Source organism: Phymastichus coffea, unplaced genomic scaffold (genome assembly GCF_024137745.1).
Source record: "Phymastichus coffea isolate CEN01 unplaced genomic scaffold, Cenicafe_Pcof_1.1 PCOF00065, whole genome shotgun sequence".
Classification (NCBI taxonomy): domain Eukaryota; kingdom Metazoa; phylum Arthropoda; class Insecta; order Hymenoptera; family Eulophidae; genus Phymastichus; species Phymastichus coffea.
In genome coordinates, this window is record NW_026706876.1 from 257,109 (window position 1) to 281,265 (window position 24,157).

A 24,157-nucleotide genomic window follows, 5' to 3' on the forward strand; every position below is an offset into this window, starting at 1 on the left:
ACTTTCAAAATTCACGAGCTTACAAAAACAGGTCTTTGTCAATACAGTTTAACGCCGACGGATTCCCGTAACTCTGCTGAGATCTTTAAGCTCTTTACGCAACAGTATTTACGACCATGCAATGGGAACTTCAATGGAGAACATTTTATAATACATTTTCCACTTTGAATCTAGTCTAATAATAAACTTCGCTTTCCATTATATACAGAATAAAGGATGCAAAAAAGATTCAAAAGCTGTGCTGCATTTCACACAAAACATTCTCTCATGAAATTCATGTAAAATTCATACTATAATACGAGAGCTCTTTTCGCTCTCTCTCCCTCGCGTGCAATTCAAGTTTTCTCGTCTGGCACTAAAATCCTCTTATACGAGTCGCAAAAAAAAAAAACTTTTTTTTCAAACCTTGGATATTACAATTTTAAGTTTCATATGCTATTGTTAAATATAAAATTTTTAATGTTTTGTATTTGCCGAAGTAATTACGCGCTGACATAAAGACGAGTCAATTTGACTTATTTGAAAAACAAATAAATCGAACGAAAGAAGTGACCGGAGATCAAATTATACCGTCAGCGCTCGCACAAAACTCGCGAACTCGAGGAGAGGGCGCAAGTTCGACATCATAACAGGTAGAGGAGAAAGTAAAGGAACTAGTAGATTTGCTAGTGATCCATAAAGAATGTCAAGCCCCGTGAGAGCTCGTTAGCAGCCTAATTGTCAGAAGCACTGTAGGTCACTCTTCACTAGCATTCCTCGTCTCCTCCTCTCGCTCTCGCTTTCTCAAGCTCAAATATTAGCAAACGTTATATAGCTGCACACAAGGAGACCAGCACTTAGCGTAATTCACACTTGAATTACTATTGAGGTAACGCGCATTTGCTCATTGTAACTACAGAATGTTTTGAGGCAAGTTGGAACGGACGACGGGTAACATTAATTCTTGCCTGTAATTTTGGACCAAGCGAATGGGATTTTTATGTGACCACGCCGCTCACGTGCTCCAAGTTTAGTGCTCTCAAGGCTCAAGGATTTTGCGACTTATGCCAAGGGAAAGTGTGTTAAGAGGGTTGCTCGGCGATTAACTCTTTTACGAGTTGTCGGTCGAGGCGGACTGGAAAATGGAGGGCTACTTTTCTATCAACGTGTTAGCGGCGCCCCTCGCCGCTTATATGCAGCAAAACTCATTTCATCCGAACAGAAGCGCTTAATATTACTCTGTTCGTCCTCTTTGAAAGTCTTTTGTTTACATTCAATCGCGATGTCGTGATCATACTCGGGCATGATAAGAAAATAACAACGTTTCGAGCTGACGCTGCATTGCAGAATGTATTTTTAACGATATGCACGAATGAAAAAAATATTTCCAACGTGACAAAATAATATGTGCACGTTGATTGATAGAGAATCCAGCCTCTGTTTATTTTACCGTAAGTAAAATACATTCGAGATATTGAGTGACAATGTTGCTAATAAAATATCAGTCAAAATTAAAGGTTATTAACGCGACAATGGATCTAATTGCTATATGAACGACAAAATCCATTTATCCCGTAAATACTTTTAGCTATGCATTTACCTTGTCAAAGTATACGTAGAAAGCGGTGCAAATTAGTCGGCATATAACAAACGATAACACATGCACACACACACACTCTCTCTCTCTCTCTCTCTCTTTCTCTCTTTCTCTCTCACCTTTAAACGAATATTTAACCAAGTAACGTCAAATTAAAGTTTCATCAGTTTTAAACCGGCGGTTTATATACCTCTGATCCGCCGTATTACACGATATTTTCTTGGTACACGACGCACTAGTTTGCCAAAGTCAATATAGCAGCTTGTCAATTGACTCAGGTGAGCTTAAACGTATAGAATGATAGCACGCGAACAAGAGAGGCTGCGGTATTAACGACGCACCGGCAACTAGGCCAACTTCGTGATCCGCGAAATGCAAAGTTCCCGCGCGACTGCTTCACTTTGAACCAAACGGGATTAATTCGCCTGAAGAGGCTGTCAAAAGTTTTCTTTTTGAGGATCGTAATCTCATCAATACTGGCCGCCCACTGCAATCGAAAGTCACGTAAAGGGCATATGTTTTTAGCAAGTTTGTTAAACCGCTTCGTTCGCTTTAACAACTCGACTCTTAAGTTACTTGTTTTGATTTCGCATTACTCTACCTATTAAAATTATTACCAGAAGCTTTTGCAAATCCATTTATGAAGTGATGTTTCAAATTATTATGGCTTCAAAATAAGATGAACCATATTTCATATAAAAATCTCATGACCATAGTCAACAATGAATGACCGTAGAAAAAGAAAGGTAGCACATTTTCGAGCTCGTCAACTCTCGAATAAGTGCCGAGTGAGGCATCTCAGTGATATTTGGGGAGATTCGCAAGCATCCGCCAAGAGGTCGCTAGAGAGTGTAAAATAGTAGCAGATTCACTATAGCGGAATGGGGGTGGAAGGATAGAAGAAAGCGGCACACCCGCGTACGATGGGGCTGCTAAGCTAAGCCGAAGCCCTTGATATATCCGGCGGTGGTGTGCGCAACCCCCGTGGGACACGAGAACTTTTCGAAAAAGTCAACCGCCGGAATTCCGAAAGCACACGTCCGTGTAATCCCGTAGCTTTTCGCAGCAGCAGCAGCAGCAGCAACAGAGTGCATGCTAAATCTCCGCCTACTTGCAGCAAGCTCTGAAACTGTCTGCGCCCGCCGCTTATGCATGTATGCACCTATTCTGCTGCGAAGGTGATAAAAAAAAGAGAAAAGATCAGTTCTTTACTCGATATATATTTCATTTTCGAGAGCCGGGATTACGCGATATGACACGGCTGCGTAATAGTTATGTATTTATACGCCGCGGCGAAAGCTCCGCAAAAGGGTGACTTGACTTTTGGTCTCGTCGTTTCGAAGAATAAAGTGGTGCGATTTTCAAGCTGAAAAAAGCTCGCGTAATTGATTTGCGACTTGGAACTCTCTTTGCGCGCAGGTTTATCCGTTTACAGAGAGTAGAACCGTCCGTTTTCAAAGCCCTAGTATCCCTTTGAGAACGATATATTTTGGATTTTCCGCTGGGTGATTTAATGACTGTTTTTTTAACAGGCGTATTTAATCTTTCGGATAATTATTATAACAACTTTCATTTGTATAATTGTGCTCGATTATCAATGCAAAAATATATCACTTTGAAAATATCGTTTGCTCTAAAATGTTGATGCACGCTTTCGTATTCACATTGCGCTACAAGGTTTAATACGAGCGAAACTTATTTATGTATTCATAGTACGTATATAATAAAGTTAGAAAATTATAACTTTAATGAACGGTAGAGGCGAGATGCATTGAAAGAGTTAATTGATTTTCTTTCAGAGCTGAGAATATTATTACGAAAAGCTGAATAATTAGCAAGATAAATATTACCCAGTTTGGAAGTTAATAAGAGGCAGGTGATTATTAAAATATAAACATTCATTATTGTAACCTAATTACCATCGCGAGTAATAAATAATAATATAAAGCAGAGGCAACCGATCATTCAAAACAAACGCCGTTCAGACTGCTTTTATCTGATTACCCGTTAATCGACTTTTCCACCTGTTGCGCTAAAATAACGTACAAGCGATCTTTGCGTTTTTCTTTACCTAAAGAAACGTGTATGACACTGGAATAGTACATATAGTTTGCTTTCTCTTTACCACAAGACTCAATCTATAAATATATATAAATATAGTAGTCGACGATCACGGTGATTTTGTCGCGTTTGCAAAAAAAAGCTAGCAAAGTAAAGGATCGCACGAGTATAGATAAGGGAGAAAATATATATACATAGAAAAAAGATGACAGGTGAGATCAAAACTTTTGCCGCAAAACGCCTCCCTGAAAGAGAAAATCGAACTCTCACGAGAAACGAGCGAGCAGTAAAGTTGAACATGTGAAATTCCAAATAAGAGATGAGAGAGGAGGGTGCAAAGAAAAGGAATGGCAATAAGCAGCAAAAGCAAAAAAATGAACGCTTTTCTCATAACCCGAAAGCGACGCAACGGGGTTGCCACTGCTATGAGCTGATATATATACAAGAGATATAGAGAGAGTATTCTGGCAGTTTCCATCTAGTTTTCTCCTTCAGTATGTGTGCAGGTTTCTCCTGCAACCCGTCTTCTTTTTTATTTACTTATTTTTATTTTGTTCGTTCGCATCGCTGTGCTTTCTGTGTGAAATAACGACGATAATGCAGACAACGGCGTGTCTATCTTTTTTGTCTCTATAGTCTATCAAATTGAATACGCTTTGCGGTATTCGTGCTTGTTCTTAAATTTCTCTGTTTGCCAAAATATCTCCGTTAAGTTGTGCACTGTACGATTTATGTACGAAGTCCATGACTATATATGTTATTATTATTATTTGTTCATCATAGAGCGGTAAAAAAAAGATAATAGTATTTTTTTTTAAGTGAAATCCAAGTGGATACATAAATTTGCTGGTAAATTGTTTAATTAAGCAAGGAAATACGGCATTTTCAGTTGATATAACAATGTTCAGCTCTCAACTAACATAATAATAATTTCTTTAACAACACATTAAATAACTTTGTTAATTGTAATTATCAAGCTAGTGAATTGTCAACTGTCGTGTACATCATTTATTACCACACGTGGTTCTTACAGAGGGTTATTCGAACCTTTCAGTCCATTGAAAGCATTGCAGAGGCGTGTAAGGGTAAAAATTGTCAGGGACTGGATGGAAAGCCGCATAAAAAACGGAGAACCGGAAAAACCTTGTTGCACATGTGCGTGTGTACGCGTGCGCGCGCGCGTAGACGAGTGGCTTTCCTATTTCCTCGGCACGCGAGAAAGATAGAGAGAGACAGACAGAATACATATACCGCGGTGAAATATAACGAGCGTTTTCAGCGCTAAAGAGCAATTTCTATCCCTCGCCCAACTTCCTCGCTCATGCTGCACGTGCTCGTTAATGGCTGCCGGCTTTTGCCGCGCGCGCAAGCGCTCCCGCCGATTCCATTAGCTTTCCTCTCGGGAATAAGACGCGAGAAATCGCGGCAACAAAGCCTCGCTGCCGCTGCACGGGATTATGTATAGCGCGCCTGCATCAAGGAAAAAGGGGAGGAAGGTTATGTAGAGTAGATTGTTTGTAAGGAGCGTAAGCTACAATAAGAAGATGAATGAAAGTGAGCAAACACGGCGCGCGCGTTAACGGCTCGTACGAATTAAGCGGAATATATAGAACTTTCAGATTTTTCACTATCTCTTCGGATGGCAAAGAACTGCGGAAAAGTCCACCAAATTTCTAACGAGGATCGACTATTTTAGCTTTATTGACGCTACTCTCTCCTTAACGAGCTATACAATATCTCTATTTCATTCGAGCTATTTTCAGCTTAGCGGATAGAAGACTTTTACAAGCTCGTACGAGCGTATCGAAAAGTGAAAAATTTTAGTTTCTCCACGGCCAGTTACCTGGAAACAATGTATATTGACGAGCAAATCAATAATGCACTTAAGCGAGTGATTTTAACAATGGAAACGAGCAAGAGAACAATAAAAAAACACGCCCTCGCGTTATGCCAAAATTTATACCGACGTGGAGAAGGAGAAAAAAAACTATTCTCGTAAACCAAAACAGAAACCACGTAACCTACATTGTCTCCCCTCCCCCCATCTTTATTTTTATAAGTGGTAAGAATCATTCGTGACCTAACGTCGTTCCATTGTAATTGAAAAATTGTCGCACATCGTTCGTCCTCCAGCCTGTATATATAATGAATATACGAACAAAAGGTGCAGGCCAGTCGACAGCTTTTTTTCCGCACACTCGCTATACATTTCAGCTTCTTTATTTTCCTGTTTTGTTTTGTACGTTCTCACAAAGTGAGTGAAAGCCGAGCGACACACACGGTATATACGTATAATAGGCGCGGGTGGGCCGTTGAACTGGAAACGGGCAACGAGTTGTTGGCGCAATTAGGGGGATGAGATATATATACGTCTATACTATGGCGCCGCTGCCGACGTCGAGCATGTTGTTGGCCAAGAGTTCGCGCGAGCTCACAGCACGAAGTGAGGTAAAACCAGAAATTAGGCGTTAGCTTTATCCCCACCTTGCTTTCGGCTTATTTGCTTCGCAAGTTTTTTTTTTCTTTTTGTGCTCCTTTTTCTGCAACAGTAACTATTACGTTCACGCGCCCACTGAAAAACTTTTTCTCTCACGAGTTTTACGTGTCAACTTTGCATTTGCCACAAAACGAAATGTAAGCGACACATCATGGTTGTTGTTACTTATGCACCTTGTATATTTCAAGCTCGCCTACGAATTTCATTTCCTTTTTTGTTATTTTTGTCTCATTCTTTCAACTGACAAATACTCTTGCCTGCGTGGGGGTCGAAGAAACATTTTTTACGAAAGCAACGCCCTTACAATATGTTTACATTATGCTTCTAATTTTATATGAATATGAACTATTTGCTTATATTATTCAATTTCACTGTGTTATCTCATTAAATAAGCATAATTACCGTGGATTTATAAGATCAAAGTATCGTATACATATTTTATAAATCCATGTAAAGAAGCACAAAGAATCTAACTTAAGTAAAGATTGGTCTTCTTATTTCCAATAAGAATAGTTTTTAAAAGAATTTACTTAATTTTATAGACAGATAGACTAGTTTTCTTATTGATTTAAAAAAATCCTATTTGTGGAAAATAAAAATCATTTTTATGACAAGTAATTCATTATAAATAAAAATAAAATTCATAAAAATAACAATATAACGCAAGAATACAAGATATTATACAAGTGAGGACAGTAATTCTCTGAATGTATTTGTTTATCTCAAAGTGATAGAGTACTTTTGACGACGCCAAATTTTACAGTCCACTTGTTCTTTTTGTGCTTTCAGTGAGGAGCGAAAGAAGAAGAAAGCAGCGTAATGGAGGAAAGAGAGAGAGAGAGAGACGACTGTCGAAAATAAACTCTTGGCAACTCGATGCGCCATGCGGAGAAGCGCGCGGGAGAGAGAGAGAGAGAGTAACCGCGAAGAGGGCTAACGTGGAGTCTGGATAGGATGATATTTTCGCCGACGTTAACGGGGAGAGAAGGAGAATGGGGACACACGCAAAAGACAAAGAGAGACAGAGAAACTACTGCCCGATACGTCGACCTGCGTCCACAACACGGAAAGGAAACACGAGAAGGAAACTCTCTCTTTCGCTCTCATATCTGCCCCGCAGTACTCTCTCTCTCTCTCTCTCTCTTTTCAATACTTCTCTGGACACGTCTCGTCGTGCTACAGGTCACTATATGTAAAAAACAAACTGCGGGACGAGCTTGCAGCTACTGCACAATCGCAAGAATCAGAATACCTTTATATATAATTACTATTAAAATTTCAATTAGATTATGTTTGAAAGACACCGAAATTTGATTTCTATGCGTATTTGACAGAAAATTGAGATGAAAAATTTAATGAAATTTGTAATAGACTTGCATTTTAATTATTTTTTTTATCAACGGTAATGCTGCAACTTTCATAAATAACTTTTGTCGTCGAACAATATAAATTATTATATTGTTATTAAATGCATTATCTTAATGTATGATTCACATGGAAATTCAATTATAAATTATTAAGCTTATATAAATTTTATCAAACGAACTATCGCGGATGGAATAATCAATTAATCTTTGAATGAATTGATAACGACGATGATACGTAATACAAAAGAATGAACAACGACTAAGATTTCTATATACACGCGTACTACTAAATATCGAATTAGCTCCATATTTATGCAACAAATACGAATACAAACCAGATTTCGACGTTTGAAATATTTATTCCGCCGAAACGAGCAGGACGAATCAACATGAATATTATATATGAAACGAGGAAACTGATGAGCAAAATTTCTGACGAGCGAAGAATCATCACGCGAGGATGTGTGTGTGAGAGCGAAGAGCGAGTTCCACTTTTCCAAAAATAAAGCACCATCACATATAAAACATATATGTAGCCATAACTTTATAAATGTCCGTGCAAGCTTTCTAGTGCCGCTGAAAGTAAATTTAATGAACTTCTAGATAGTTCACTTCGTTGACTGCGATCAACAAAAGCAATTTGTACAAAATTTCTACATACTGTATAAGACATTAGTTGATTGATTTATTTATCGTCGTCAGGCAATAACGACTGTGTTCGACCATCGCCTGTTTTGTCTAGTCATTTAAATACAAAACTACGTCACTTTTTATTCACTTATTCTTAAATATTTATTTAAGTCATATGATTTTCATGTGATTATTGTAAAAAATTTATGTTACCGTTCTAAACAATTTTGTGGTAGTAACAAATTAGTTAGAAAAACAATCTTCTAAAGACACATAATTTGTGGACTACTATTATATAGTGTCATGTACAATAATATTTATAAAGAATACGAAGATAAGCCTAAACCTATATGTACACAATGAAACTAAAATTTTATTGAAGTAATGATCAATCGAATAAGAAATGTATTTCTAACTTCAAGTTGTTTTAATAAACATCACGTTTATTTTATAACAAACATTGTTTATATTTTTGTACATAAAAGTCAAAATATTTCTACAATGGCCTGAGAAATCCTAAGGTCATGCTGACATAATACTGCAAATAATATAAAAATAATAACATAAGCATAATGATAAAATAACTGTTGTTGTAAAACACTGAAATTCGACGGAAAAATGTCATGAAAATATAAGGAATACGTCCTCATACATAATTTCACATTCAAGGCAATGAACGGATTGAACGAAATATTGTGAATACTCATCAAACTGTAAAGAAAAGGTATCTTACTATTTCTCACTCAGTAAACATTTATGTATATTTTTTGTGTAAATGATATAATAATATGCCGTGTCGTTAGAAAACAAGCTAGATAACCATATTTTTACCAAGTTTGTTGAAAAAGACTTTCAACGCAAGTGACTAATGATCACACGAATATGGTATTGATGTTAAAATAATTCATATATACTAGAAAGTTAAAAAAAATTTCATACTTATATACACTCCGACAAATACACTAATTTGTCAATTATTGGCACTTTTATCAATTGTATATTTCTAGAAACGGCAATAAATTGACAATGTGAGTAAGATTGATTTCATTTCACTTCAAATTGCAGATGAATGATATTGACATTTTCAGCGAACATTGTAAAAGTTTTTGATGTTATGCTGTTTCAAACGGCCCTGATGAAAAATCCTTTGTATTTTACAAAGAAAATGGATGATACTAAAGTATCAATACTGCAAATATGTATGATTAAAAATGGAAACAAGATTTGTATTGAATACTAAATAAATTAATTAATAAATAGCAATATAATGATGTGAAATAAGCAATAAGAATAAATAATCAAGCTTGGTCTGCACAATCATGCAATGCTCTTCTGAAAATGTATCCAATCGCCTTATCTGCGCTCTGTATAGTACCATTCAATGAAATAATTTCAATGAAAATCTGTATACTTGTGTATTTATAGCAAAAATCAATATTAATATCCAAACACCCTTTTTCAGAAAAATTGTGTACATTTTTTTGTTTATCTTTTACATTTGATATATCCGATGTACATCAACTTTGTATATGAAATTGTTTTTAACTGGTCCTCAACTATATCTGTTATCATTGCATTCGTTCAATATGCAAGTGTGAAATTGACTCTTACCCGAAATATAATGAATAAATTTATTGAAGATATGAATTCTAAATCACGTTAACAGACATTACCACGAATCGTTATTTTGCTCGTCGCCGTAACTTGCCTGTTTTTAATAATAGCTCGATTATTTTGTATATTTATTTTTTTATTTTTTCAGTGTTTCTCGTCAAACATTTATACATCAAACATTGTATAAATACACATTTAACTATTGTAAATCTAAAAATTGTAAATACGCAATCATGATAAACGCAATTTTGTCTTTTTCAATTGTACGTATTCTTTATTAAGAGTTATAGTATTATATTTTTCCAGTTCAAACATGAAAAATTATAAACTAATTTTTATGATAATTTCTTTGAAAAGGTAGTAATGATGTCAAGTATGCTGCATTTATTATACATACAATATTGTATGCATCACGCGTTGTTTACACGCTAACTTTAAAAGTGTTTTTCTGATTATCATGAAATCGTACGAGTTTCCATTATATAAAATACTATAATATACCTCGCTAAATTTGAAAATTAAGGTAGAATGTATGTCAAATATTTACAACGTCAATATTGTCGTCAATTATCGTCAATTTTTAAGAAATTAATTCGTTGTTTTAAAATACAATGGTACAATTGCATGGGTTAATAACATATAATAATTAATGTCAATTATTACAAAAATTTAGTAAAGTTTCTTCTGTATTTTATGTAACGTCAAATGAATATGAGAAAAACACTTTTGTCTGATTTCGTCGCAATTACTTCATGAACGCGTGATTGTATGCCATTGTCAATTCTATAATATAAGTATGAATAATAAAGAAAATGATCTTATAATCCACGATATCTATGGATGAAAGAATTAAATGAAATGAACGAAAAAAAATATATAAATATACTTCTTCACAATAGTTGCTAGAATACTTTCTATTGAATTTGTGTCAATAATGCTAATGATTTCGCGGATTAAACTGTATGTAATTCATGAATTTTGATTTATCTTTCGTGGTAAGTTTACAAGATTTAACAAAATGGAAGTGAAGTTCGGAAAATAGAGTAATAAATGGAAAACGTACGCAAAGTTCTAGTATATAAAAAAATAATAAAGAGTAAAGAATGTTTTCTAATTCTCTGAATCTTAGTATATGAGATATGAATTTGCATAGAATGAAACTATGCAGCGCGTACGTTAAGAATATTCAGATATAATGAATGCACTGTGAATTCAAGCCAACTTTAGTCGCACAAAATATATTTACATTCACTATAAATAGGTAATATGAAGATGTTATTTAATCGGATTTTTATGTTTAAATATTTGTTGATTATGTTATACTTTGAAATATCAAACAATTGAATTTCAATTGTTTTCACAGTATATACCGTTCAAACATCGAAAATCTGTCAGATATTGTTGAATAAAAGTATGTATTTGAAAAATTCAAGTATGTTTGTATGTTAAATTTTAAACAAAATAATACAGAGATGAATAATGTCGAAAACTGTAGTGGAAAATAAAATAAGATTGGTCAATTTCAACAAATACAAATTATTTCCTATCACTATTTTTCATTCTATAAATAATTATCAGATTTATAAAGTAACAGCATTCTTAAAAAACTAAAAAATCTAGTTAATTGATAAAAATTGTGTAATAATTTTATGTCTAGTAACAAATTTTTAGAAAATTTGACAAATAATTAATAGATAATATAATAATTAAATGATATTTAGAATAATTTGGTGCACTTTCAAAACTATAGAATTATTATTTCTCACAGAGAACAATGCAAAGTACAGTATAAATAATTCAAATAAAAATATATGTACAATTCACTAATCTTAGACAGATATTATGATTGGAATATGATTATGTATTTTTATAACTAACTATGGTATCCATTTTGTGAAGAGAAGTAGAAAATGATCTCAATTTTACTTCTTGGCTATTAGCTATAAACACAGGACTTGTTTCATCCCATTCTTTTGGAATATCACAATCTGGTATTGTGTAAGTTAAAATATCAAAAGAGCATATGCAATCCAAAAGTGGTAAGAAACTTACTGTTCCTAAAATAAAAATACAGTCAGCATTTATACGTAGTATTGAGTACCAAACATTATTTTAATAAATTTACTGCAATTACCAGTTATTTGGCGTATAACTTCTCTAATTTCTTTTTGAATGGTTTTAACATCTTTTGTTCCTACTTCTGGTAAATTTCCATTATCTTTATTTACTGTATTTCCATTTGATGCTGTGGTTTCATAATCAACTTGAAAATCCCATTTTTCTAGAACTTCTTTTGTATTAACATTAGAAATAATCAATGTTACTTTTTGCACTTTTCGTTGTACAAGCCATTCTTCAACTTGCCCAAGTACAACAGTAAAGAAGTTAACAATTTTTGGATCTGTAGACATATAAAGGTGCAAACCAAAATGCTCTGCTGTTTCAAAAGTCTCTGGATCATAGATTCCTCGTTGATACAGAATATTATTGATTCCATACACTGTGATAATGAAATATCATAAAAATCAACAGAAAAAATAAATATTTATTACATTTATATAAACTCACGGAGATATTGTTTAACTAATTCAGCAGATCCTTTGAGTGTAATACATTTAGTTTTTTGCTGTTGTTCCGTCATTATGATGGTTTAGTTTATCAGTAGTTATTATCAACTAATTTTATCTTTTCCTAAATCGTTTTGTTAAAGCTATGATTTTCAAAATTGAAATACCAATGAATTCTTCGGCTGTAATTGGTTTGGAGGTTATGTAATCGTTTGTGTACGTTGTAAATGGAATTCAAAATCGTCCAATGGCGAGAAACTTTGAGAGTAACCAATGGAAGGCAATTTCAAAGCTTGTTGATAGGTTGAATTTCGTAATAAAAAGCCAATCTTTTCTGAGAATTTTGTTTACAAATTATACACTATACATTTTAAAAATTTACAACATTATCATATGCATGCAAACACACCTTTAGCTTTAAAGTTATTTAATAAATAAATCTTTTAGCTCTTCTATGCCATTAATAATTTTTAAAAAAATGCTATCAATTAAGGAGATAGTAATTTTTATTTGAAAAATATGGAACTTTAGTCAGATAACAAAAATGAAAATCAGCATATATCAAAATAGTTATTGTAAAAAATGAATCTATCATTTATCTTTGCGCTGGCTGCTTAAGCTGTCATGCAGTTTTAACACCATCGCTTCAACTAATTCTGGTATCACTACTCCATTTACATCAATAAAATTAGCTACTGATTTAGTTACTGATGTTTCATTTACAACACCAGTAACATCATTCTTAGCAGATAAAACTAATGTATATTGATCGTCATACTTCTTAAGATAAGAACTGGCTTCCAAAATATAATCTGGATCAAACCCAGCAGGGTCCCTGAAAAAAATGTACATATTAATACTGCTCTTTATGCTACTTATCTCTAACTTTCAGTAGAGTACTATTATTAATATGCTTAAATACTTTTAAGAAATATTTTTAAATATTGATAAATTCATCAAATTTTCTGTTAGACTAAATAGTGTAACTAACCTTTGTACTGCTACTACAAAAATTCCTTTTTCCTTATACATAGTGTAAAGTGTTGAAACCACCATTAAAACAAAGTATACAGATACACAAACTACTAAAACTGGTCTGGATGCTGGAAAAGGGTGAAAATAATCCCAAATCAATGCAGTTATAGCAACAAGAACTGCAATTCCACATATTGCTAACCGTCCATCCAACAAAGCAAAGTTTTCATGATAATTATATTTCTTTGTTATAATATTTTTAACAACATCATCTAGAGCATTTTTCACAGCTGCTCCATCCCACTTATTCACTTTTATAATCTGCAAAATATAAAATAATTTTATTTTAATACGATATTCTCAAATCGCTTTCAAGTTTAATAAAATTATTCATTAATATAAGAAAAATAATTGTATAAAAACCATTAGACGTGAAAATCAGGTTGTGTAAAAAGTAATAACATTAACAAATATAAACATATTTTAGTTTTCCAAATTGAAAAATAGAAATTTAAAATAGCTGTGCATAGACTTACAGCATTATCGTTATCTTTTTGGTCTTTTTTCGTAGACATTTTCGTATTTGTGCAAATAGTAAATGCAGTAAATAAATTTTTACATAGACTTTTCCACGTCAAAACTTCTCCAATCAAAGCTTTGCTAATAACATGTGTATATATCAGCCACGATGCAATATTCTTCCACAGCCACAGCGCCGTAAAGGTGTTTTCTCAACGAACTAAATATTTTGATTACAGTTATTGAAGTTATCACACAATGATTTCATTCGAAGAAAACTCATGGGTAACATACCTTTTCAGATGTGAAAAGAACAATTCAATAATTGCTTTTTAAATCCACATATTTCTTTATATTAATTAAAAGATATAAACATTATTATCGTTATCGAGAACAACCATGAGATAACAACCTAAGTCAGGTTAAGTTCGTTCGATTCAATATCACATTAACCGAGTGGAACCATGGAGACATGATGCGGAGAGACTATGTAATATATAATTGATGAATTGATGTTCACCATTGCCGATTATAGACCGACAGAACACACCGTCGGTAATAATGGATTTACAATACTTTCGTAAGGTGGCGCGGGCGTTCTCCGCTAGAAGAAATGTATATAAATGTGTTCTTCTAATTACATATATGACTCTCATATCGGAGACTGTCTATGGGGTATTTACAAAATAATTCTGACACTTTCAAAATAACATAAATTCTAACACGTGTTATTAGACTACTCCGCAATCATCCGTGCACACTACGCGCACTTCGCAGGCTAATTCTATATATAGGGATTTATAGGCGGCGCGTATTTTGAAAACAAAAATGAATAATTATGAGAAACACGTAAATTAATTAATAAATATAAATGTAAAATAAGTAATATTGAATACTATTGATTTTACATCAAGATTACTCAATTTAAAATCTATATATATTAATTAATTTACGTTTCTCTCATAATTGTTCATTTTTGTTTTCAAAATACGGGCCTTATTTAAATCCCTATATAGAATTAGTCTGCCCACGGATGGCTGCGCTGCTGCGCAGTAGTCTAATCACATGAGTCAGAATTCATGTCATTTTACAGAATAATTCTGTAAAAGTGTGAACACCTCATATGAGCATATATGACACGTGATACGCTCGCATTTATTTTGACCGACAACCGACATGCTTACAGAATAGGGTCCTTGATCCTTATATATCATAGTCCATGGTATACAGTCTAACAATATATGTACAATTCCATACAACATTGTGCTTCCTTCGGACTTCATCTTATTACTCTATATATATCTTGTCCATGTATAATTTTTACTTTATCCCAGCGCTTTCTTTTACACACATTTGTTTTCTTTATAGTTATATTGTACAATTCATTATACTCTTATAAATAACGTACAAATATGTTTTATATCATTGGTTTGGGATTAGGAAATGCTAAAGATGTGACAGTAAAGGGCTTAGAAATCATAAAAAGAAGCAAAAGTGTGTATTTGGAATCATATACATCAATTCTACCAGTTGGAAAAGAAGAACTTGTAAGTAAATTTCTCTATATACAATCTTATGTTTTCTTTTTTTAATAATTGCATCGGCTTTTTAAAAAACAATGTAAATGATGATTCTAACCTCTATTTGTTTTGAAATAGCTACATTTTGTTTCTTCACCCTGTTTTATCTGTAAAATAATTAAAATAACGTTAAGATTCACATTATGATATTTCAAGAAAATGAAATTATAAAGTGAAACAACATTTTAAAGGACCGTTCATTGTTTCTGCAGGAAGAACTCTACGGACGTAGTATTATTGTGGCAGACAGAGAAATAGTTGAAGGCTCTACCGATGAGATTTTAGAAAATGCTAGGAATGATGATATTGCAATTTTAATTGTTGGCGATCCTTTTACTGCTACAACTCACATCGACCTTGCACTCAGAGCCAAAGAAAAAAACATTGAAGTTGAAATTGTGCACAATGCATCAATAATGAATGCTGTAGGTTGTTGTGGGTTGCAACTTTATTCATTTGGAGAAACTATTTCGATACCTTCATGGACAGAAAAATGGCAGCCAGACAGTTATTATGAGAGAATCATATATAATTATAACAGAGGTTTGCACACCTTATGTTTGTTGGACATCAGAGTTAAGGAACCAACAATAGAAAGTTTAGTATTAAAGAAAAAAGTTTATATGCCACCAAAGTTCATGTCTGTAGCTGAGGCAGCAAGTCAACTTTTAAAAATTATTGAGCAGAAAAACAAAATTAAAAAAGGCAGTGCAGGTATTAAGAATTTGTCATTCAACTACAATGTAATGTTTAAAATGTTCCTTATTTCAATTTATTTACTTTCAGTTATCAGTGCAGAAAACTACGTTGTAGGCTTAGCAAGGGTAGGATCTGATAGTCAGAAGATCACTGTTTGTACATTGACAGAAATGGAAAAAACTGATCTTGGTCCACCTCTTCATACCCTTATTATACCTGGATTACCTTTGCACCCACTTGAAATAGAATATGTGAAACAGTTTGCCACTGATATAACTATGTTTCAGGAAAGAATGGAAGGTCGTCGGATACCTCGTAACAAATGAAAATATTTTTTTACCCACAAATAATACTGCACAGTGTAAATAATTTCATCTTATGTTGAAAAACTACTACTTGAGCAATCGAACAGGTGTGATATCTATACGATCATATACTGTAATTATTAATAAATATTTTGCTACTTTCACAATTTGTCAACAAAGCAATTATTGTATGCCTCACAATTAAATCATTTCAATAAATTATCGTCGAATACAAGCGAAAGTAAAGAAAAGCACTTGGACTGTTTCGCTCTTATAGCATATAGTAAACAATAAGCAAGAGGGAACAAGAAAAGAAACGGTAACAGTCGCCCTCGAGACAGTCAGGCGACATGCTTACACTCGCGTGCGTTGTATATATACGATATACATGAGTCGTCAAGGTACATGCGACCATAGAAACTGCCGCTACCGCGGCGCCGAATCAATGAAAAAATATCGATCGACCCTTTCGCGTTGTGCAGCAGAGAAGGTGAAACTTGAGTGCCTCAGTCTTACGGAGAACTTCCACGTCTACGTCACGTTGTTTGACGTTGCTCCGCTTCATTGAAAACGCGCAAATTCGATTATCTTATTTTTCAAGCGTCCTGCTAATTATAATTCACCCGATAGTGCAAGAACGCGAATTCCTTTATTTCATTCATTCGACTCTGTCAGTGGTCACTCAAAATACGAAATGGATGTACTTCCTAATGGTATGTTAATTCATTCGCAGTACTCAAAGCAATCGGAGAGACGAAGTAATGAATAGTGTGCTAGATAGATAATTTTTCATTTGCAATTTCATTTCATCATTTCATTTGCATAGATAATTTTGCATTTTCAATCAATAACTCGTCTCGCGAATATTCTTTCTCCGCAGTTCAGCGCTAGCGAAAAATAATTCGCGCGTGTGAATAAACTGTGCGAATGACTCATATTTTACGTGAAATCAGTTTTTCAAACACATCACCCCTATAATTATCTCTGCCTAACCACCTACTAGATTATCAAAGTCATTAATCACGTGATAAAAGCTTTCCCAATAATTCAGGAAAACAGGACTGCGAGCAATCGAAAAACTTGTCGACCCAGTTGTAGCTCCTAAAATAAGCAGTAGCGGCAGAATTGTATCAATCTCGCACACGCGTCACCCTCGTAATCGCGATTGTACAAAAATCGAATTCCCAGCGAACCACCACCACATAAAAAAAGCTCGTCTTCTGTATTTTAGCTTGCTGAGCACCGACGACACGATGCAGCACTCCAAGCTGGGCGAACATCTATACCTGACGCCAAGGGTACCGCAAGGACTAGCGGCAGCGGTCGAAGGATTGACTCGCGAAGTGATACGTCACCGGCCGGAGAATATTTACGAGTTCGCAGCGCGCCACTTTGAAAATTTGCTTCGATTGCGCGAGCAATACGGCGATCCATCGTCGAGCGGCAAGAGGAGTTGCAAGCAATTGCACGAACTTAACGAGGCGATCAGAGAGCGACACGACGAGGCGAGACAAAGCGCTTGGTCTCTAAACGAAACGGCCAAGGTGCTGGAGAAGCACAGAAGTATCTTCGGCGACTCGGGGCAGAAAGTGAGCACCGAGCAGATCAGAGAACTAGCGAACGAGCCGATGCTCATCCCGAGAGACAGATTGCAAGATGGCAATCCAAAAAAAAAAGTCGACAGCTCGAGCCAAGAGAATTGCAAGTGCGCCCCGGGATCGAGCAGGAGAAAAGAATGTCCACAGGAGGCTTCCAGACACGGAGCGAAGCGCGCTCCAAGAATCCTATCGCAGATCCCGATAGCCAAGGACATCAAAACGGAACTAAGGAGAAACAGAATAAGCAGTCGCGAAAGGAAAAAGGTTGTCGCTTGTGAGTATACCCGCGAGACGATCGTCGAGAAGTCGTCAAAGAAGTCGTCATTCGAGAAGACGAAGAGGAGCTCCACCGAAATCCGCAGAAGCTCGAGAAGCGAGGACAGCAGCACGATGAAGCGAACCGAAACCACAAAGAGTTGCTACAGCTGTCAAGAGGAGAAGAAGTTCACCAGAGGCGCAAGTATGGACAGCGCGAGGAATTACGTGGTGCAAAACGTCATTGGCATGATGAGCTTCGACGAATTGCAGTCACCGGGTTACGTAGAGAGAGTCCAAAAGGTGATCGACGAGACTTCGCCAGTTATCAAAGAGAAGGTGGAGGCGCTGAGGAGTGGAGTTATGAGAGCTGCCAAGACTGCACAGTTGAGGAAGGAGGCATCGCTCAGCAGTGAAGATCGCTCCAGAAGCTCCCACAAGTCCGACGGTGGCAGGAGAGAAGCAAGCTTGCCGAGGAGAAACTCTAAGGGCGCAAGCAAAGCTCGACTCGATCAAGACGCCTCCGACGCTTCTGAATCCAAGTCATCTCTACCAGCCGTCAGACCACTTTCCTCGAAATCAACCTCGAGAAGTATGTCGGCACGAAGCGACTCGGACATAGCCTTGACTCTACCACCAATATCACCGGAATCTGCCAAGTCACCGAAAGCCAAAGAGGAGCTAGTTCTGCCTGTGCTTTCACCTCCGCGTGCTGCTGCTTCGTTGGAAGATGCCACCAGTACCGATGACACGACGGCGGCCGTTGAGGAGATTGCTGAGGATGTGACTGAGTCATCAGAAAACAATGGCGAAGCTAACGTTGTCGAGGAAACTGTGATTGCTGAGAAGATTGTCGGGGAAGGAACTGTGTCTTCCTATGCAACGACCGACGAGCATCCAATGATTTCAAATGAAAATATTGATGAAAAGAAAACAGAAGCTGTTGCCGAGGCTGAGAAAATAATCCCTTCGACAGACAAGTTAGACATTGAAAATGAACAATCAGTGCTTTCTAAGGAAATTGACGAAATAGTGCCTCCTAAAGAAATTAGCGACGATAAAATCATTCCTTCAGCGGAAACTAACGACGAAAAAGTAGCGCCTTTTTCAGAAAGTAACATTAAAGCAAAAGTGGCGGACGATAAAACTACGGTCTCTGTGCAGAGTGTCGAAGAGATAGTACTGTCCAGTGACAAGATTTCCGACGAAGGCATGGAGCAAGGCATTATCACTGAAAAACAAATGTCACGCGAGGAAATCATTGCCAAAGTATCAACAACGAATCTTTTAGAAGTCAAAGAAGAAGAATTTCACGACAGCCTTGATGTAACACCAGAACCATTCGACACGAAAGGCCAAAGACCAGATTCGCTTGAAAACTCTTTGGTCGAGGATAACAGCAGCGGGCATACGAGTCCTCTCGAGACATTGAAAGACAAGCTGCTGGAGATCGAGGAGGTGCAAAAGCGAATAGAAGATGTACTCGATGACACTAAAATGAGCAAAGTAGACGTCGAGGGAGAGATGGATGAAACAACAGCTGGCGCCAAAATGGAAGACAAACTTATAGAGATACAAGAGTCGGAGAAGCGTATCGAGCAAATTTTAGACTCGCAATCGACCGCCGAAACGTTGAATTTCGATATTAAAAACAAATTGCAGGAGCTCGAGGAAGCTGAACGCAGAATCGAGAGTATTTTTCCGAAAGAAATAACCAAAGAATTTTCCGACATAACGGACGCTACTGCAATTGACGTTGAAGATAGTATTGTAGTTACGACTGAAAAAATGAGTAAATTGAAAGAGGTGTACGAACGAAATGAAACAACCGTAGTGAAAACTGTACATTTGAACGCACTGGTCGTGGATTCCGAGGAACCGGAAATAGCGACTCGAACAGCATCGCCTCATTCGTACATCCTGACCGAAGGTTCACCCTGCGATATACCCGATTCGGTAACAACGGTGATAATACCCGAGCGAGGGCCGTCGCCAGATTGCGAAACTGTCCAAGTGGAGGCAGAAGAAGACAGAATCCTGTCGTCGACTCTGGTAACTTGCAAAGAAGCTGAAAATCAAGACAGCGTTAACGACGCGTTTGGCGAGGCCGTGGAAGCGGCCGAGCAGTCGGAGCCGTCGACGGTCGATATAGAGTACATTCGCGGAATTAAAGCAAGTCATGATATGATAGTGTCACGAGAGAATTTAGATCGAATAAAAGAGGAGCGTGACGAGGCGGTAGAAGTCATTGACTCCGAGGACGAGAAAGTATTAAGAGTCGTTACGAGCTCGCTCGAGGAAATTCTGGAGAAAGAAGAAGTCGAGTACGTTCGAGTGGATCGACTCGTCGAGGAAGAGCAGCAGAAGGAGGTCATGGGAAATTCACTGGAAAGCACGGCGAGATCGGTGGAAGAGTCGACGAACGAGGTCAAAGAGACGTCGGTCACGACCGATCGCTCGAGCTTATCCCTCGATGCAGCCGCGCCCAACGTGCCTGAATTGAATCTCGACTCGTTGCCGGACTTGACGATCTCGTCGTCCAACGTGAACTCGAGCAGGTCGGACACGCCAAAGCGTGAGGACTCGCTGGACGTGACCGCCTCGCGGGCGGAAACGCAGGAATTCGAGAAGCTCGAGGAGCGACTGATGCGTCGGCCAGCAACTGCATCAGATATCGGCGTGCCAGCAGCGCGGGATATTAATAATGTTGTTTACTCGGCCAAAGGCAGCGAAAACAATCTGGCAGCGGCGAGTCAATGCACTGCGGAGGCAAATGGTTCAATCAATGCGAATGAAGGCGAATCAGTGGCTGCCGATCGCGACGACGATGACGATCACGCGGCCGCGAAGAAAGCATATCACATCTACGTACCGGAGGCCAGCGGCAGCAAGGACGTCAGCTCGTCGAGCGAGACCAGCACTTTCATGTCGGCTGCTACCAAGATTCAAGCTGGTAATTGTGCTTTGCCTATTGCAGGAGTCGCGCCGTATATGAACAATGCCAATCGACGCGAGCGAATGACACGAATCTCCTCGTTACTCCCTTGCATGATCTCTGGCTCTAGCTTTGCTGCTAATTGACAAGCCAGTCGAGCGCGGCCAATCAAAATTGATCGCGATAACTTTTCGACACGCGCGCGCTCTTCAAACTCGCGCGTCTTTCGAGCGCCGCGTATCCAATATTTATACGATCGCGCAATGAATGTTTCCATTGAAAACAAGCGCGAATGCGCACGTAGCTGGAAATTGGTAAAAGCTTGCAGCATCCAAGCATCGAGAAGCCGTACGTCACACCCACGCGCGATAACAGTCGCAATCTCGTCGTGACCTTATCAAAAATTTACAGCCGTGTCGCTGACGCGCGCGCGACTGACGTAAGCGCGCGGAGAGAGGTTCGGCATTGTCCCTCCCCCCGCGTCGCCGTCAAATTACGCGCGCGCGAGGCTCATTGTTATAATGCTCTGACCGATAGGTGTGCGGGGCTTCCTGACGCGCCGACGTCTGCAGAGCAGCCAGAGGCGCAGCTCGACTCTGGACAGTGTGCCATCCATCCAGGAGAGCTTCGTGGTAAGCTCTTCGTCATCATCATCAGCGCAGCGTGCGTAACATCCTCCTCGCAATTGATCGCATCGCGCATAATGTCAATCACTTGACATTTCTCCCGCGATGCAAGAGCGCATGGGCTTTTCGAGCGCCGCTGAGCTTAATTGAGAGATGCGTATGTGCTTGTGTGTGTGTGTGCGTGCGTGTGTGAGCCGCGTGACGTCACTCGTCGTGTGTTGAAGGCATCCACGCAACTCTCTCGCTCTCGCTCTATTTTTGTACGGAAGGCCAGGGTAATTTAAAATTGTCGATTTTCCTATTTTCGCGTGCAAGCTCTCTCCCGTACGTGAGCGTGCGCGCGTGTTTGTTGTTCCGATGCGAATTTTCTGATGTGCACTCGCCGCCTGTGCAGCATACGCGCACTGAAAGGGGCAAAGCAAATTTTTCCTTATTTATGAATAACAATGACTTTTATATACGTGTGACCAAGATTTTTTTTTGTTGTTTGTTGTCGAACGACCAGAATAGCCGATAAAATTCCTTTTCTGGAACGAAGCGAAGAAAAAAGTGAAAAAGCGTGGATTCGAAGAGCGGTATCGCGTCGCCGTCGCCGTCGCCGTCGTCGTCGTCGTCGTCGTTGTAACGACCACCAACACGCAAAAGCTCGCTTTACATTTTTTTCCTTTTCTTCTTGATGAATCACTCGTAGATCGAGCGCGAATACTGTAGAAACTAAAATCGTGGTTTCGCTCGTGCACCGTGAATGTTTTTGTTGTGCCTCGCTCGTTACGTTTACGAGTCATTTCATTAAGGGAATGGAATCCGATATCGATTTCCGCGCGCGAGTGCAAATGCTCGGAATAGAATTTGCTTCGTCGCGCCCGCGCCGTGACTCGATTTTTTTCTTCTCTGTATCGTCGAATGAAATCTTCAACGAAGTAAGATTGACAACGATAATTCTTTTTCCCTTCACCATGGAAAATGTCGTTCGAGTAATATCTGGACGACGACGAATCTCAACGAGACGAGCAGCCAGTAACTCATTCGAAAGCCTCGTCGGTTTTTTTGTCAAATAATTGAGTCCAATGGTCATTTACTCGGTGAGACAGCAGATAACGAAACCGCGAGCGCGCGCATAATCGATTGGAGTGCGCGAAAACAACGTGAGGTCGTCGCTCATTCAAACGAAAATTTTCTGAATCGTCGCAATCGCTCGACGTTACGACACACGCAGAACGCGTCGCGCCAATGCCGGAAGAAAATCTTGCGACTTTAAATTTTCTATTTCTATAGCGGTTATTGTGTTTTCTCCTTTTTCTGAAAAAAAAAAACCAATCGCGGACATGCACGCTTAGTCGGAGAATTTAACTGCTGATCTCGCGAGGCAGAATTTTTGGTTTATCAAAGCTCGAATTAACGACGACTGTTGCAGGTGGAGACGACCCCCGCATTAATGCCGATAGTCGAGGCGGCGTTGATGTCCGAGGCAAAAGCTCGTAAAAAATTGAGGCGCGAGGACGCAGTGCAGAGGACAACGCTGTCGGTAGAGAACGCCTTTGCCGAAAATCAATTGCAGCATACGGGTGAATTTCACGACTGCATACCACTTCCGATATTCGACGCCGAGGCATTGTCCTTGAAATCAGTGAGAGAACGAGAAGCCGAGAAAGCGAAAAAGAAGGCAAGCGAGGTCGAGCGCTTGTTAGGGAAAATTTTGCTCGGCCACGCGACGTCAAACTTCGCCGCTCACTCGAACCTCGTGGACGTCGTTCTGTTGCCCGCCGACGCGGACATGCAGAACAAGTATCTAAACTTCATAACCAGCGTCGAGGACGTGTTCAGCGATCTTCCAGAGACGCCGAAGGGTGTCATCATCGAAGAGATAACGAGTCTCGACGAGAGCAACAAGAGTATCTCCGAGGACACGAAGCAGGCGGTGGCCGGGGATGACGAGAAACGAGCGTCGATGGCGTACAACGGCGAAGAGACTGTCGCCTCGATCTCGACCTCCGAGGATCCGCTGTCCATCAACATCGAGGAAGTCCTGGGCCTCGGCGAGGAGGACGAAGCGACGCGCAAGTCCAACCGTTTGCACGTCAAGCTCGGCAGCGTCGATCAAGTGCACTCGAGCAGCATCTCACAGGATAGTCCCGTCGGTGACGAGCGTACACGCAGTCCCGTGACGATGATGATGCAGATCGGCCCGAACAAGAGCGCCGACGACAAGTCTGACGAGAACCCAACGTGAAAAGTCCGTCGCGCGTACGTGTAAAAAAGCCAGTATTTTAATAGGCCCATGTATGTAAATATACAATTATATTTTGCAAAAAAGAAAACAGCAACAAAGAGTCGTGTGATTTTAATTACCCTC

General features: G+C 38.3%; 5 protein-coding genes across 5 annotated transcripts in view; 3 read left to right on the forward strand and 2 right to left on the reverse strand.

Annotated features, from left to right (window-relative positions):
- The window catches only part of LOC131667392 (protein vein), a 175,700-nt gene extending 164,506 nt beyond the window's left edge, over positions 1 to 11,194 (forward strand). The window contains exon 8 of the mRNA XM_058940773.1: positions 6,924 to 11,194. The gene's annotated coding sequence lies outside the window, so the exon portion shown is untranslated. The remainder of the gene's footprint in view (positions 1 to 6,923) is intronic.
- Positions 11,195 to 11,392: 198 nt separating this feature from the next.
- On the reverse strand, positions 11,393 to 12,520 carry LOC131667407 (mitotic spindle assembly checkpoint protein MAD2A). The gene is made up of 3 exons (XM_058940799.1): positions 12,314 to 12,520; positions 11,880 to 12,245; positions 11,393 to 11,802 (listed from the first exon to the last, which is right to left on the reverse strand). The coding sequence occupies exons 1-3, from the start codon at positions 12,384 to 12,386 to the stop codon at positions 11,603 to 11,605; spliced, it is 639 nt and encodes a 212-aa protein (XP_058796782.1). The 5' UTR covers positions 12,387 to 12,520; the 3' UTR covers positions 11,393 to 11,602.
- Positions 12,521 to 12,701: 181 nt separating this feature from the next.
- On the reverse strand, positions 12,702 to 14,761 carry LOC131667410 (signal peptidase complex subunit 2). Its single transcript, XM_058940803.1, has 4 exons — positions 14,101 to 14,761; positions 13,824 to 14,026; positions 13,304 to 13,608; positions 12,702 to 13,147 (listed from the first exon to the last, which is right to left on the reverse strand). Exons 2-4 carry the CDS (start codon positions 13,860 to 13,862, stop codon positions 12,904 to 12,906), a joined length of 588 nt encoding a protein of 195 aa, XP_058796786.1. The 5' UTR covers positions 13,863 to 14,026; positions 14,101 to 14,761; the 3' UTR covers positions 12,702 to 12,903.
- A 275-nt stretch (positions 14,762 to 15,036) lies between these two features.
- Positions 15,037 to 16,557, forward strand: LOC131667405 (diphthine methyl ester synthase). The gene is made up of 3 exons (XM_058940797.1): positions 15,037 to 15,353; positions 15,599 to 16,100; positions 16,173 to 16,557. Exons 1-3 carry the CDS (start codon positions 15,219 to 15,221, stop codon positions 16,409 to 16,411), a joined length of 876 nt encoding a protein of 291 aa, XP_058796780.1. The 5' UTR covers positions 15,037 to 15,218; the 3' UTR covers positions 16,412 to 16,557.
- Positions 16,558 to 16,682: 125 nt separating this feature from the next.
- On the forward strand, positions 16,683 to 24,148 carry LOC131667403 (uncharacterized). Its single transcript, XM_058940795.1, has 3 exons — positions 16,683 to 21,196; positions 21,716 to 21,810; positions 23,219 to 24,148. The coding sequence occupies exons 1-3, from the start codon at positions 17,644 to 17,646 to the stop codon at positions 24,032 to 24,034; spliced, it is 4,464 nt and encodes a 1,487-aa protein (XP_058796778.1). The 5' UTR covers positions 16,683 to 17,643; the 3' UTR covers positions 24,035 to 24,148.
- The last annotated feature ends 9 nt before the right edge of the window (positions 24,149 to 24,157 follow it).